Source organism: Emydura macquarii, unplaced genomic scaffold, assembly GCF_026122565.2.
Source record: "Emydura macquarii macquarii isolate MOO-44397 ecotype Brisbane River unplaced genomic scaffold, CSIRO-AGI_Emac_v2 contig_2205, whole genome shotgun sequence".
Taxonomy (NCBI): Eukaryota; Metazoa; Chordata; order Testudines; family Chelidae; genus Emydura; species Emydura macquarii.
In genome coordinates, this window is record NW_027132342.1 from 26304194 (window position 1) to 26318785 (window position 14592).

At 35.6% G+C, this 14592-nt stretch overlaps 1 protein-coding gene across 7 annotated transcripts in view; it reads left to right on the forward strand.

The window, feature by feature from the left end:
* Window positions 1-14592, forward strand: part of NR2C1 (nuclear receptor subfamily 2 group C member 1) — a 104580-nt gene that overhangs the window by 19441 nt on the left and 70547 nt on the right. For 4 of the 7 annotated variants that reach the window (XM_067559799.1, XM_067559796.1, XM_067559794.1 and 1 more), the window contains exon 3: window positions 7711-7787. The exons of 2 other annotated variants lie outside the window; for them this stretch is intronic. In XM_067559799.1, coding sequence (XP_067415900.1) covers window positions 7734-7787 — 54 coding nt within the window. In that variant the 5' untranslated portion in view covers window positions 7711-7733. Of the gene's footprint in view, window positions 1-2048; window positions 2150-7710; window positions 7788-14592 lie in introns of those variants that run through there. One more of the 7 variants, XM_067559795.1, reaches the window with a different exon arrangement.

Genomic DNA, 14592 nt, shown 5'->3' on the forward strand with positions numbered 1-14592 from the left:
CTGTAGGGGAGACGCTGTGAAAGGCTGCCACATACGTTGGTCTGTGGACCGGGATTCGGAGTAGTGGGTGGTCCTGGGTACCTTCTCCACCCCTGATTGCAATAAGATTAGTGGCAGGACTGCAGTGGCCACAGTGGGAAGTGGCTTGAATAGACTGCAGAATCCCCCAGAATGGAAGGGAGCACGGATTGTGAATCACTCGGAGGACTGAGTCATGAGGAGGGCCAGCAGAGGCAGGACTGAGTATGAGACACCACAGGGAGGGGTGTCTGCCTGGCTGAGAGTTGATTCCCCAGATAACCAGCAGGAGGTGCTAAGTCAGTGAAACATACCATGTTACAGTCAAATATAAATGGACAACACATCTCAAAGAAGCACACTTACTGCATGAGATGTAATTATTTCTTCTAGTGCACAACATGTTTTGTTCTGTACATCAAGAATGAATACTTGTAGCATGGGAATGGGCAGTCATATTATAAAAATTGAGAGGTGGAAGTGAAAATCAGCTGAAGCTTTAAAAGGACAATGTCAGCTTCAACTCGTATTGTATACATTTATTTACCCGTGTGTTTTTAACAACATTTTAGGTTATTAGAAGGGGGGAGAGAGAGAAGGGATTGAAAAAGCAGAAATTTACTATTCACCATTTATATACTGTTCAATTCTTGAATTTTGTTGGGACAATGAAAACACATCCAGTTTCACTTTTAAATTCTAAGTTTTGAAACATTGAGATGTGATCAGTGCAGGTGAATGTGTATTTGTTTAAAAACTTACTATTTTCTTTTCTTTTTAAGAAATGAAACTTTTTTATGGTCTTAAGTTTTGTAAAAAACTTGTTTTTTATAAAATTTAATTTTGGGGCCAATTTTGAATTAACATTATCCTTTTAAGTTGTTAGAGCATATATGGACTTACTGACTGGACCAGTGTATCTGGGACATGAAGTATGCAAACATAAACTGTTTTTCCTCTCACCCAATTGAAACAGTACCCAAGGATATGGAAATAAATTTAAGTGAACTATATGAGGTGTTTCTTATAGAACTGCATCTGCAAAAAAGTAGGGGCAAAAATTATGTTGTAGTTTCAGGCTATTACTAATCATCTTATGTGGCACCATAAATATATTTAGAACTTTGCAAAAGAATAAGGGATGTTCCCTGACCTGAATGTCTTATTAGGCTGCATAAGATAGATTTAAAAAACAGTTATTAGATGGGGGACAAAATTTTAGTTTGGGAAGGATGTGGAGTGAGTAGATGTGAGGAAACCTTATTTATTTATTTATTTAATTTTTGGTTAGACTTGGAAGACTTTTAAGTGCTCAGTCAGTCTGAAAGGAGAAGTAAAGTTGAAGGCGTAGATGAACAAAGCAGTCAGAATTAGGAAAAGCATAGGAATCAAGAGCAAAAGATGAATAAAATGAAAGTAGGAATTTTAAAATGAGGACAAGGAGATTAAATGTGATACGATAAGCTATTTGAGGGAAATTAAGGAGGGGGCACTGTAGCAGCAAGAGTGGATGATAACTTGCCAAATGTGTAAAACAAATAATACTTGTAGATACCAAGTATGGCTGGGAAATGATTTTATATTAAATAACTCTATCCTGTACATAGCCAAACTGTCAAATCTAACATTGAAATTGATTTTATGGAAATTGACAGGTTCAATTCACTACTCTGAGAGAGTGAAAATCTAACTCCTTTTATGTAGTGTGTTGTGAAAGTTAATTGTGACAAATCTCTGATGGCAAATTATTACGACCTTTGTAATAATAAGACTAACATGTTGTTACTGAACTATGGTATTTTTTGGAAAATAATTAGACTTTTTGCAATCTGTAAACTATTAAACTATTTTTGTATTAATATTAAATTGTGTTCATATACATATATACAAACCAGAGTTTTACATACAGGTGAGCATGTGGTGAGCTTCTTGAGTACAAAGGGTTGATATAATTGCCATGAACATACTTTGTTTTCCATTTAGATGCAATGTTTTTGAAGAAGCAAGCTGAGACCTAAGGAATTACCATCTTTTATCTGTGAAGTCCTGAATTCATTCATGAATGTTTAGGTTCAAAATGACATCATTTTATAGTTTTTACATCAGTCATCACACACAGCTTAGAATAAGTGTGAGTTCTAAATATATTCTGGCCTTGGATGTTAGTGAAAAATTTTCATTGTATATTTTACACATTGTATACATTTCACTGAATATATTCCACAACCACACCAATGTAGTCATCATTCTCATCTGAAATCTGCAAGTCATAAATAATGTTTAAATAGCAGGATTTCATTTTGTAATTTAGTTTATTTCAGATGTCACACAATTGTCTTCTAGTTTTCTGGAGTATAAATATGTAGGACATATCACTTGATTTTTCTGCCTGAACCCTGTTCTGAATCTGTGTACACTTCACTTTTTGCCACCATTGTTTTAAACAACATTCATGGCAAAACATATCTTCCATGATTTGCTTTAGAAAATAAACAAAGTCCATCAATTAGTGAAGAATTTCTCCATGAAAAATGTCCAAAGAGAATCCAGAATCACCACTAAACCGTCTGTTTCATCTGCTTCACTCTCCATGACAGTCACTATTCTATGGTGTTCAGGATTCAGACAGCAAGAGAAAAATGTTATTGCAAGATTATGGTTCTCCTTCTGTAGTTGGCCACAGCAGAATGTCATTATTGCCATGTGTCATGGGGCTTGATTAATCAAAAAGTCTCCATGTAGATTTGGGTTTTTTTTCCCTCTCCAAAATGTAATGAATACCAATTATTCTTGTCTGTTTTTTTTTTAAAGTAGTTCAGAAAAAAGCAGCTTATCCTAGATTTATGGAATATTGCTGACATTTGAATACAATTTAGCATTTATTTACTCTATATGTGATGGTATTTCATAGAAATCTTGGAAACTGCCAAACTATTTAGTTAGCATTGGGAAGACAAATGTATAGAAATTCCCTTTATTCATTCAAATCTTACATTGTTACTACATGGTACAAAAAGTGCACTCAAAATGACAAGATAAGACACTGTTTCATTCTGTGGCAGGTGGAGAAGAGTGTGACACCTGCTACCTGTCCCATTCTGTCCCATAAGGTTGCTTGTTGCCTTTTTCATTCTTTGACTCTTATTTCCTTATCCAGACTTCTAGTAAGTCAGGATCCAAAAGCAAGTATTTCAGAGTTTGAGTCACTTCCCCTAAGAGGAAGGAGAAGCTCCTTGTATTTCTCCAAAAAGCAAACCTTGGAATCTTTAACGCTGATGAACAGGTTTCATTAATCCATCACACTTTTAGATCTCTAGACCTTCCTCAGCCGTCACTGAATTCCTTGCTCCCAAATATGGCAAGGATGGGAAAGAATACTTCCTTAAGGAGGCTTGGAAGGAAAACACATTCTCACTGGTTCCTCTTGCCCTGCTGCCCCAAATAAGAAGTTGGCCAAAATAGTCAGAGACTTGGAAAAATCAGAGACCATAACTTTTCTGCTCCTCAGATTTATGATGAAAAACATCAACATGCATTTATGTTGACTTCATTTAATTTTTGAAGACATTTAGATATTCTGTTGAGCATGGTATAAGGAGATAAATTAATTATCTTTAATTATTATTGCATAATGACTCAAGGTAAGATAAATGAGTTTTGCCTTTCTAATTTATGTTTTTGAGACAATTTATATTGAAGATACTGCACTAATCACCTTCTATTATGTTTCAGAGGGGTAGCCGTGTTAGTCTGTATACAGCAAAAACAACGAGAGTTCTGTGGCACTTTAAAGACTAACATAACATAATTAAATTTGTTAATCTTTAAAGTGCCACAGAACTCTTGTTTTTTCTTCTATTATGTGAAAGTTCAGTATTTGACTTTAAGCCTTTGCAAAGACAAAAGAAGAACTGTCCACTTCCTTTTCATTGCAAAACGTTGCTTGAGAGCATGTGCTGCTGAGTTGATGGAGGGTAATTACTGCAATAGCAATTAGTATTCAGCATTTGCATCAGAATGTGCCAACACTGTGCAGGCTGTAACATCAAAAGATTTAGAAAAGAGGTAAAAATGAAGAAAGTTAGCATGACCATAGCCTTTGTTAGTAAATATGACTGAAATGATTGTTACCCTGGAGGCTTCACTGTGGAAAGAATTTAGTCAAAGCCTTTCTGATGGAGGAATAATGACCTTGTCCTACTCTCCATTTCTTTGGGAATAAGAATGCAGAAGATGTGCTAGGTGGTGACCATAAAATGGAAAATTTGATCACTAAATAAAAAGTTTAGCTTCAGGAAAAATTTATTCTCCACTTACCTTTACTTACATAGTTATCATTATTGATGGATTAAAATTGCCTAAACTATTCAAAATGAACTTTACAAGTATGTTATTTTTAAAACTAGAAACTCAATGGAGTAAAATTATCATTTAAAATGATGTGCAATCTCATGTTCAAAAACTCTGCTTGCTTGATACTATCAGTCTAATAGGCATAGTATGCTAAATCCTTTTCATCTATTTAAAGTGGAACAGTTAATTTGAAAATCATACTTTTAAAATGTTGTGCATTTGTACAAGTAACACCTGAGATTTCAGTGTGTTTACTCTGTGCATCTGACAGCAATTTGTGTAAAGAAAGTTTCATGTTTTCTCCTGTATAGACAGCATAATCCTTGAAGACACCTTCAGCCATCAAGAAAATAGAAGGAAATAATCCCTATTTTTTTAGGAAAGGTTTTTAAAAATCAAGGCAAATTGTATAAAAGTGAATTATGGAACCTTACATTATTAATATTAAATAATTAAAAAAAACCAAATTGACTTTTTATGTCTTCAAATAGAATTTTATCGACATCTTTTGAAAGATTTTCATTTTGTGCTACAGTTCCAATGTAATGCCACTTATTTGAGGGCAAAATCTTGACTCTGAAATATCAATCTAGTGGGAGTATTTTTCAGATTCTTAATAATGCATCATTCCTAAGTGTATTACATACATACATTATCTGTTAGGAAAGACCCAAAAAGATGTACAGATTATGGGTGTGGCTCTGACACAGAGCCCTTAAAGAAATTCCATTAATTTAAGTGGGAATTATTGGAAAAAAACTAGTTAGATTAGGCTCTTCTATATAAAGCACTCACTTTTTACACTAAAGTCTAGCCAAAGATGAGTTGGCAAATTTGCGTAATTTTAAAAAAAAAAATGAAGTTTCTGATTGCCCTTTTAATATTATGTTCTAATTAAAAAAAAAAATTAAAATCTTAAGGGTTTTCCAGCAGGGAAGAAATTGACTGACAAAGTGCAGTCAAATGTACAATAAACAAACTGAATTTTTGCTAATTTAAGTTATAGAAGTTTTAGGTGTTGTGACTCTAGATTCAAAATTCAGACAAATGTGATTTTTAAATTGATGATGTCTCAGAACACAACACTATTAAACTATATTTAAAATGATCAGAACATCAAGTCTGACCGGAAAGATTGTATCTTCTGCTGTATACATAATCTCAGTCTGATGCATTGGTTTTTATTTATGGAATCAGTAACATCACTTCTGGCAGCCCACATACTATTCTGTTTTGGAGAATATTTTATTAAAAACAGAAAAAGAAAAAGTTTATATAAGACCTTACTTGAAACACTGAATTTTGTTTTTTTGGTTGAGGGATTATTTTTGTGATCCAGTTTCACTGTTTGTAAAATGTGGATAACATAGTGCTCCTACAGACTTATTGACAAGCTTTTAATGTTTGTAAAATGAGAAGATTTTTTTATATACACATCTGATGAAGTTTTGATTTGTCTTCACTCTTTCCTTCTGTGTACTAATGAAAATATCTACTAAGTTTGCTGGTGGTTTAGAAGTGCTCTGCAAAGTGAAAACATGTTTCCATTCTCTCTCTCCCTCTCTGTCAACAGAGCTAGCTAGGTATGCTACAGCAGTGGTTCTCAACCAGGGGTACACATGCTCTTGCGGGTATGCAGAGGTATTCCAGTGGGTACATCACCTCATCTAGATATTTGCCTAGTTTTACAACAGGCTACATAAAAAGCACTAGCGAAGTCAGTACAAACTAAAATTTCATACCAACAATGACTTGTTTATACTGCTCTATATACTATAAACTGAAATGCAAATACAATATTTATTTTATAACTATATGGTAAAAATGAGAAAGTAAGCAATTTTTCATCAATAGTATGCTGTGGCACTTTTGTATTTTTATGTCTAATTTTGAAAGCAAGTAGTTTTTAAGTGAGGTGAAACTTGTAGATACACAAGAGAAGTCAGACTCCTGAAAGGAATACTGTAGTCTGGAAAGGTTGAGAGCCACTGTGCTACTGTGCATACTGGTAGGAATTGTGGTTCTCTCATTGTTCAAAAAGCACCAGTCTATTTGACTTCAGAAGCAGAATTGGCTCCAGAATGAGTCTTTGGCTAGTAGTTTGGTCATGATGCAGGGCCTCTGGGACAGGGAATGTGACGTGATGTGATTGCAGCAAGGTTATAGGGGGAACGAGAAGAAATAACCTATGTATCTTAAGCTTGATCTACACACAGTTTTTGTAAGGTATAATTATTTGGTAAGGGGTGTGATTTGTTTGTTTATTTCGTTTTAGCCAAAATAGTTAAACTGATACAGCTCCTTGCATGGATGCAGTTTTACCAGTGTAAAGGGCCTTATACAGGTGCAGCTTATTTACTCTTCCTCTACAGGTATAAAACATGTTTATACTAAGACAATATTTTCCACGCTAGGGAGGTTATATTATTTTAACTATACTAATATATTTAAAACAGTACAACTTTTGAAGTAGATGAGGTCTCCATATAAGAGTATTGGCTTGGTACATAAAGCAGATTCAATTTCTAGTGCTTTACAAACTATAATGAATTTTTTTTACATGACTTTAAACAAGTGGTTATGATGCTTCAAAACTCTTATGCACCTTTCTTACATATTGACTAATGTAAAAATGTAAATACGTGCCCAAACATAGCAACCTTACATATGAACATTTAATATTACATAACAGTGGTTTAATATTCACTGGGTAATGATTTGAGTTTTGTCACTTGGACTATATTTCACATGGATGGGGGGAGCAGACTTGAATCAAACAAATTTCTGCTCTCTAAAGCATACTATGACCACTAAAGCAACATTGGTATCATCTTATTTCACAGACCTGTTTTTATCATCTAAGAAATGTCTTCTAATGACAAACACATATTTTTAATTATTCCTGTTAGCACTGCTAAACCAAGAAAGCTTCAAGAGAGCAAGCTATACATCAACAGAAAGTTGGCTAAGTTCCAATTGAGTAAGTTTTTAATTTAGACCCTTCAGTGGGTCAAAATTGATGGGAATGATATAAAAGCCAAAGACGACACAATACTTCTTTGAAATCTTTTTGTGAGCTTATAGTTCTGTTGTAACAAAAAAAAAAAAACCCTAAAAAACTGAAACAGCAAAATTATCTGGAAGCCTTTGAAACACAAACATGGTTGGTATATGATGCCATTTCTTTAGAGTCACGTTTAAAGTATGACCGCACTTTAAATTAGTTGCTGGGCTCACTTAAGCAACTCGATATACTCTATTTATGTAAAGTATATTTTCCCCCAGATATTTTCATCTTTAAGGTTATAGATTTTAAGAACCTTCTTCTTTCTTTGACAGGAAATTCTGGTGATTTAAAGATCATGGCAACCATAGAGGAAGTGGCCCATCAAATTATTGAACAACAAATGGGAGAGGTACATATATATATATATATATATACACACACACATATTTAGTCCTGTTTGAGACAAGTTGGACAATAAAGCATAATAATCATATGTAAAGATCAAAGCCACAAGAGAGTATGGTCTCTATTGGGCCCAAAGCTCCAGAAGACCCTCCCATAGGAGATTAGCAAGAACCCTGTTCTTGCTATCTTCACATAACGATGTAAAATTTGTGTCTTTGTCAAAGCATTCCCCAAAGAAATTGAGTTAAAAAAAATGCAGCAATGTTTCCAAAAGTAGAAATCATTGACTAAATCAGTGGTTCTGCAGCAGTGAGCCACAGATTGTCTTCACAGAGCTGTTTAGTCAGACAGTGTAGGCTTTCTTCTCCTTTATCTGCAAAATTGTATTGACAGTTAAAAATGCATTTGTGTAAGCAATTGTCCTAATTGCGACCATGATGTTATGTTATCACAGATGGAAGTGGCAGTGGTCCATAATTTGAAAAGTGCAAGGATGCCTGGTATGAGCCAAAGAGGACAGAATTTATTCTTGATGGGCAGCTCTTTCTATTTTCTTTAATCTGTGTATGGTGCCTTAATATTGCAGTAATAAGTGCTTTTAGAAATGCATGAATAGATAGTAAAAATTAGTGGTGTGTGTGTGTGTGTGTGTGTGTGTGTGTGTGTGTGTGTGTGTGTGTGTGTGTGTGTGTGTGTGTGTGTGTGTGTGTGTGTGTGTGTGTAAAAATATAAAACACGGATTCATTACTGTATGTCCTGTTCAAAATCAATACAAGTGTAGTTATAAGTAGAAAAATATATAAACATGACACCTGTTTACTTGAAATTTCTGCTCTTGGTTAATTTAGATTTATCTTATTTTACAGTCCAGTGAAGTATTCCAGGTGATTTCAAACTCAATTTCTATCAGTTTTAACGTTGAATGGAAAGCTTTCTCTTGGATTGTGTTAATTTTATGTATGTTCTTATACTGCTCTCATTATTGTATTATCTGAGTGCTTTCCACGGTGCATTAAGCAACATGATTAACGTTTGTCATATGTGGTTTATTCTCTGTCTCATCCTCTCCCCAGAGGGAGAATTATATGTGCAGTGTTGTGTGTGTGTTTGTGTAGTCTGGGGTGGGGATTTAGAGGGAGTGGAGGGGGGTTGGCTTATTTTTTGTTTGAAAGTACACGCTGGCTGTATGTTTATATTAGAAAAGGCAGACTGAAGAAATGCACTTTGGAGTGGAAAGTGGTGAGGTTTGTATTGGTCCTTGGCGCCTATGGGATTTCGTTCCACTGTCTTGGACCAGCCCCTGAGAAAACTCTGTCCCTGAACAGACAACCTTTTCCCTTATGGTAGCAAGTTCTATTGTGTCTGAGGGATGGAGATGTCGACCACAGTCTTCATCCAGGAGCTTTAGTCAATCTTTTAGATATCTTGGGCCCAGGCCATTGAGTCCCTCAAAGTTAAGGATTGAGACTTTGAACTTGACTCCAGAATTCAGTCTGTCTGTGTCTAATTCCGGATATACATAAAAAAAAATCTCAGATTCTTGTGTCTTCTTGTTCACAGTAGCAGTCAAGTTTATATCCAGTTCAAAAAAACAACGAAAGCCAAACTCATACTCAACTGGTGAGGAGAGTGCAAGCCAGCCATGTTGCTTGTCTCAATCTCCTTTCCTTCTTAGGAGAGGCCATTTTAATTAGAAGTATAGGCCCTACTTGCTCTCCCTGACACAGTCCTGGCATGCTATTCTATGTCGGTTCTTGTATTTTACCTGTTAGTTTAGTAAGAGCACAACTGTCTTCCCTAAAGGAGAGGAAGGGAAGCAGTTGTGCTGTTTTCATCACAGCCAGTAACCTCTCTTCTTGAATGTGTGTGGATTTGATTGTTTTGGTATATGAAATAGGAGGAACTCGTTTCTGACCCATATAAGGCATTATCAGTAAGTCCAAACAGGCTTGTACACTATTGCTACATCTTCCTTTTGTGAAGGCAGATTTCTAGCATATTAAGCAGGTGGTGCTGAAAACATTTCTCTATTAAGCATTTCCAGATACTAATAACTTCACCTTTTATTGTCCAGTTTCTAACTACCACTGTTAGATAAGGTTATTCAGAAAGTATTATTGGTGCCAATATAAATGAGCCTAGATCTACTGAAGCAGCTTCAGTCATATTTTGATCTCATAGGTGTCTCTTACCAGTCTGGTTTCTGAAGTGACTAGTCTGGAGATTGTACTGTTATCTATGGTTAACTACCCACTACTAGTGAATAAGACAAGTAAAATTTCCTTATGGTGTTTTAGACCAATCATCAGTTTCGATAACATTGATCATAGTTGATGGGAAGGATATTCTGTGAATTGATTGCTTCTCTGGAAGGTCTCAAATAGTAGCTGAGTACTTGCTCTTCCTCCTTAGAGTCACTTGCATATGAGGCTCTCTATCTTACTATCTTTCCTGTTCATGTGTATTAATGGCTGCTAAGGGAAATAGTGAGACGATTTATCCCTGTACAGATGACACTTGTATATTTTTCTTTTGTTCTATCCAAATGCAGCAATATCTGTTGCTTTTTCAGTGTCTGAAAGAGGTAAAGTAGATGGGAGCAAACTGGCCTCCGAGTCAGTGCTAACAGGTGGAGGGAAACGCCTTGAAGAATGAACTACGTGTCGAGTGTATCTTCTATTTTAGTGTATATTCACCTTTGCCAATATAGTTTGGAATTTGGGGTTTATATACAATCCAACATTGTGATTTTCAGATAGCAGCCTTCTTCATCTATAGTTAACCTATGGGAAGCAGCTATTCTTCTGTCTGGTTGTACTCATGCTGGATACAAGCTTGTGACTCATCCTTCGAAACCATATTTGAAACTGTGTGGAAGATGAGCCAATATTTCCAATAGCGCTTGTAATTCATGTGAACATTGATGAAACAGTGTTCCCGAATTCACAAACAAAATCCAGTGTGGGGTATACAAGCACAAAAGAGATTCTTCCCCCCCCCCCCCCCCAATTTTTGAAGAAAACTGAGACTATTCACAGACCTGATGTTTCATTAGGGTACTGAAGTCACTAATAGCATCCTGAGTTGGGGTAGTAACTCCTCGATAATAATTATTGTTCATAAAGCATTTCAGAAATGACAGCCCTAGTAAGAGCATGATCTTTGGATACATGGAATAGATGGTAGTGATGTAGTTTGCAAAACCTACGAAATATTTGCAGATTAAAAACAAAAGAACATGTAGCTTTTTAAAGAAAAAAATTATCATTGCCTATATGTAGCATTACATAGAGTACCTTCCCATACATCTTCTGCCCAATACTAGCCACTTCCTACTAGGAATGGAGTAGTTCTTATCCCCAAACCAGGGAGACAGTTCTGCCAGTCAAGAATCTGCAATAGCTCCCTCTCATAATCCTTGGAGCTGTGAAGTAATTATATAGCAGTTTATCCATTTCCTCATGTGCTGCCAAATTCCAATTTCAAAGCAGAAAGGTTAATGTCTGTGAAAGCAAAAAAGTATCCACCACAAATACATAAAACTTGGATATTTAAAAAATACACTGGTTACACTGTGACAAACAGTATTTAATGTTTTTGTTAATGCACACATAAACGATATAAAGTTAAAAGGGTTAAACTCATACTGCTGTGCGGTGATAATTAGCAGTTTCATTTTCTGCCAAGTATATCTTTGAGAGCTTTAAAGAAACAACTGTAATTCAGTCCTGAAATAAATAAGTAATTCTGTAGCTATAGCAGTACGGGAATCATCACTGCCAGTATAAGAGAATATATAGAGAAGGACTACAGAACACTAAAAAGAAAAGTCTAGAATAAGACGCATTCTCACAAGGTAATAGCAAAGCACTAGCTGCCTATAAATTACCACCAGTACAGGTCATTTGGAGGGTATCTCAGAAAATTTTGTCTCAAAGGGTTTGTTGTGTGTCCCCCCCAATCATTATATAAATCTAAAATGTTATTTATTTGTATTATATTCTAATATCAATATTGAACCTTCTTGTTTCTGCTTGAAATTTCTTCATTGTGGTCTTTAGCCAAAAAAGTATTTTGGGAAGTCTGAAATTAATTAACTAAAGTGTTTGATTTATTGGCATTTGTAAAGGGGTTTTCACTTCTGTAAAGTCTGACTCTTTTGTAATGTAGAATCGCAAAAATGAGTTGGTTTAGAAACCTCATGTGTTTGTTTATTCAGTAGTCCTGGGAGAAATCTAGTGAATAGATCCATTTTTATTAGACTAGTTCAAATGTTGGGCATGGCTATTAACTATAGAAATGTGAACATCTGAGAGCTCCTGGCAGAGTTTATAGACTTGTTGATCAGTTTTATGGCATTTACAAGCTCTGCAGACATATAACAGAATTTTTAAACTAGAATTGAAATCATTTCAGTCTGAAGAGTTTGGAAAATCAGCAGAGATTGTAAACTCCTTAGGACAAATAGTTGTATGCAATGATGCTGTAGCCATGTCGGTCCCAGGATATTAGAGAGACAAGGAGGAAGGTTATATATTTTATTGCAGATTTATATCTTTTATTCTGTTAGTGAGAGAGACAAGCTTTCGAGCTGCACAGAGCTTGACTGGTCCCTTAGAATCTGTGCTAACTACTTATTCTAAACTGTCTCTGCTTTCTTGTATTTAGCTGTGACACTCTTAGTACCTTTCTTAGATCTGAAGAAGGGCTCTGTGTAGCTCGAAAGCTTGTTTCTCTCACCAACAGAAGTTGGTTCAGTGAAAGATATCTCACCCTCCTTGTCTCTTTAATACAAATAGTTCAGGTTTAAGGAACGTGGAAACTTTAGAGACACAAGCTTCCTCTATTGCACTATAAACTACAAAGTGCAATCTATCCTGACCATTCTCACTACACAGACAAGATATAGCAAGCACTGTAATTACTAACCTCCTTGATGTGCAGAACAATCTCTCCTGAATCAGGCTATGTTTACACTGGCGGCGACAATTCGCCATCACCAGATCGATCTTTCATGATCGATTGAGCGGTCAGTGAGACCCACTCAATCAATGAGGGGGTCGACTGAATAAGTCCACTACCTCAACTAACGTAGTGCTGAGCCGACGGGAACAATGCAGTGTGAACAGTGCACAGAAGCAGTTGCAGAGTAGTTTGCGTAACTCCCGTCGTGGTTTGCATAACTCCCGTCGACTGCCGCCGAATTTCCGGGTAAGTGTGAACAAGCTCCTAGATGCAACCAAGTAACTGTCTTGATCTGAATTAGGCAACAAAATATCTTATCTATTCCTTGAAAAGGATAATTGACGTGCATGCTCTGTTATGTTTCATTGTTCAGAATTTCAAAAGCTTGAAAAGTAGTTGAAATACCTACCATAGTTACATGTCTGCATGACATAGCTTAACAGTGACGTGTGGCAAGGTTATTTGGGGACCTTAAATCATAATTTCCTGACTTAAAAATAGTTTTTGTGCTATAGTATTCTAGTTAGGTTTTCTTCTCTAAGAAGTAAGTGTGTGTGTGTATGTGTTTGTTTATTTCACCTTTGGCTACTTAACCTGTAAACTGTCCACTTATCCAGCTGTGCCATCTCTATTTGCACTAGTACAGACCTCTGAGAAAGATTCAAATGACTGCTGTCGTTGGATTTTTTCTTTTTTTTTTTGTTTTTTCTAAAACAACCTGCAAAAAATGTTTCCTGTCTCCCATCTAAATGTGGCATGTATCTTCCCCAAAATTACCTTGAGATGAACCCCAGGACAAGGAGTAGTCAGCCCTAAAGCATTGACAGGTTTAGGTCTGCCAGCTTGCAATTCTTTAGGGCTATTTACAGGAGCTTTATACTGCTGGGAAGAGAAGATTGCCAATGGGATCCAGCACTTGTTTTGAGCTGTAATTTATTTTTAAAACTGTTATTGCCTTTGAATAAAGGTGTATCTTATCTTCCATCCCGTCTTTTCTCCCTTTTAATTCTATTCCAGACTCATAATTTCTGACTTTCACTTAGAAAACTACTGATGTCTGGGGGCACTAGAGTTTGCAGCAGCTCCACTGCATGGAGAAGTTGCATACAATTCCTCTACTGATAACTGTAATGTTAGAGATTTTAGTTACAGAGATTACTCTTCCAACCTTAAAAGTCCTTGCTTAAATAAAGTGCAAATGTCTGTTTAAGGGCTTCAAGAATTTTTACACTGTGAATTCTATTTTGATGATAATACTTGGGCATGGAAATGAGAAGATACACTTTAAAAATTTGCTATTTTGCTGTATTTTCAATTATGTGCATGATCAAAGCTATTAGGTACATAATGTGAAGCTTTCTAATGTGCATTTTAAAAAAAGATCTAAATTCATATTCTAAGAAATTAAACATTGACAAAATCTAAAGGTGAAATTTGCAGTGAGATCTAGTTTGTTGCTTATTGACAACAGTGGCCTTACCAGGGCATACAGAAGTCTATTACTTCCTTATGTATTCTGAGACAGACAAAAAAGACTTGCATTTACTCTCAATGGATGAGACACCCCACTATTGTTACTGATGAGGCTTTTTATTCAAGCCTCTCTGCATCATGGTATCCCATCTTTGTGAAGAAGTAGATAAATAGATGTCTTTTTGCAATAGATGGCAGTCATATTTAATCAATTTTAGTTATTATTTTGCTGAAAAAATTATCTAAATTGTGACTAAAATTCTTAAATTCTAGGATTGTAAATAATTCTTCTTTGAGTAGCGTCCCTATGGATTCTCCACTGTAGGTGTGTCTGCGTCCCTGCACCTCTGATTGGAGGTTTTTGATAGCAG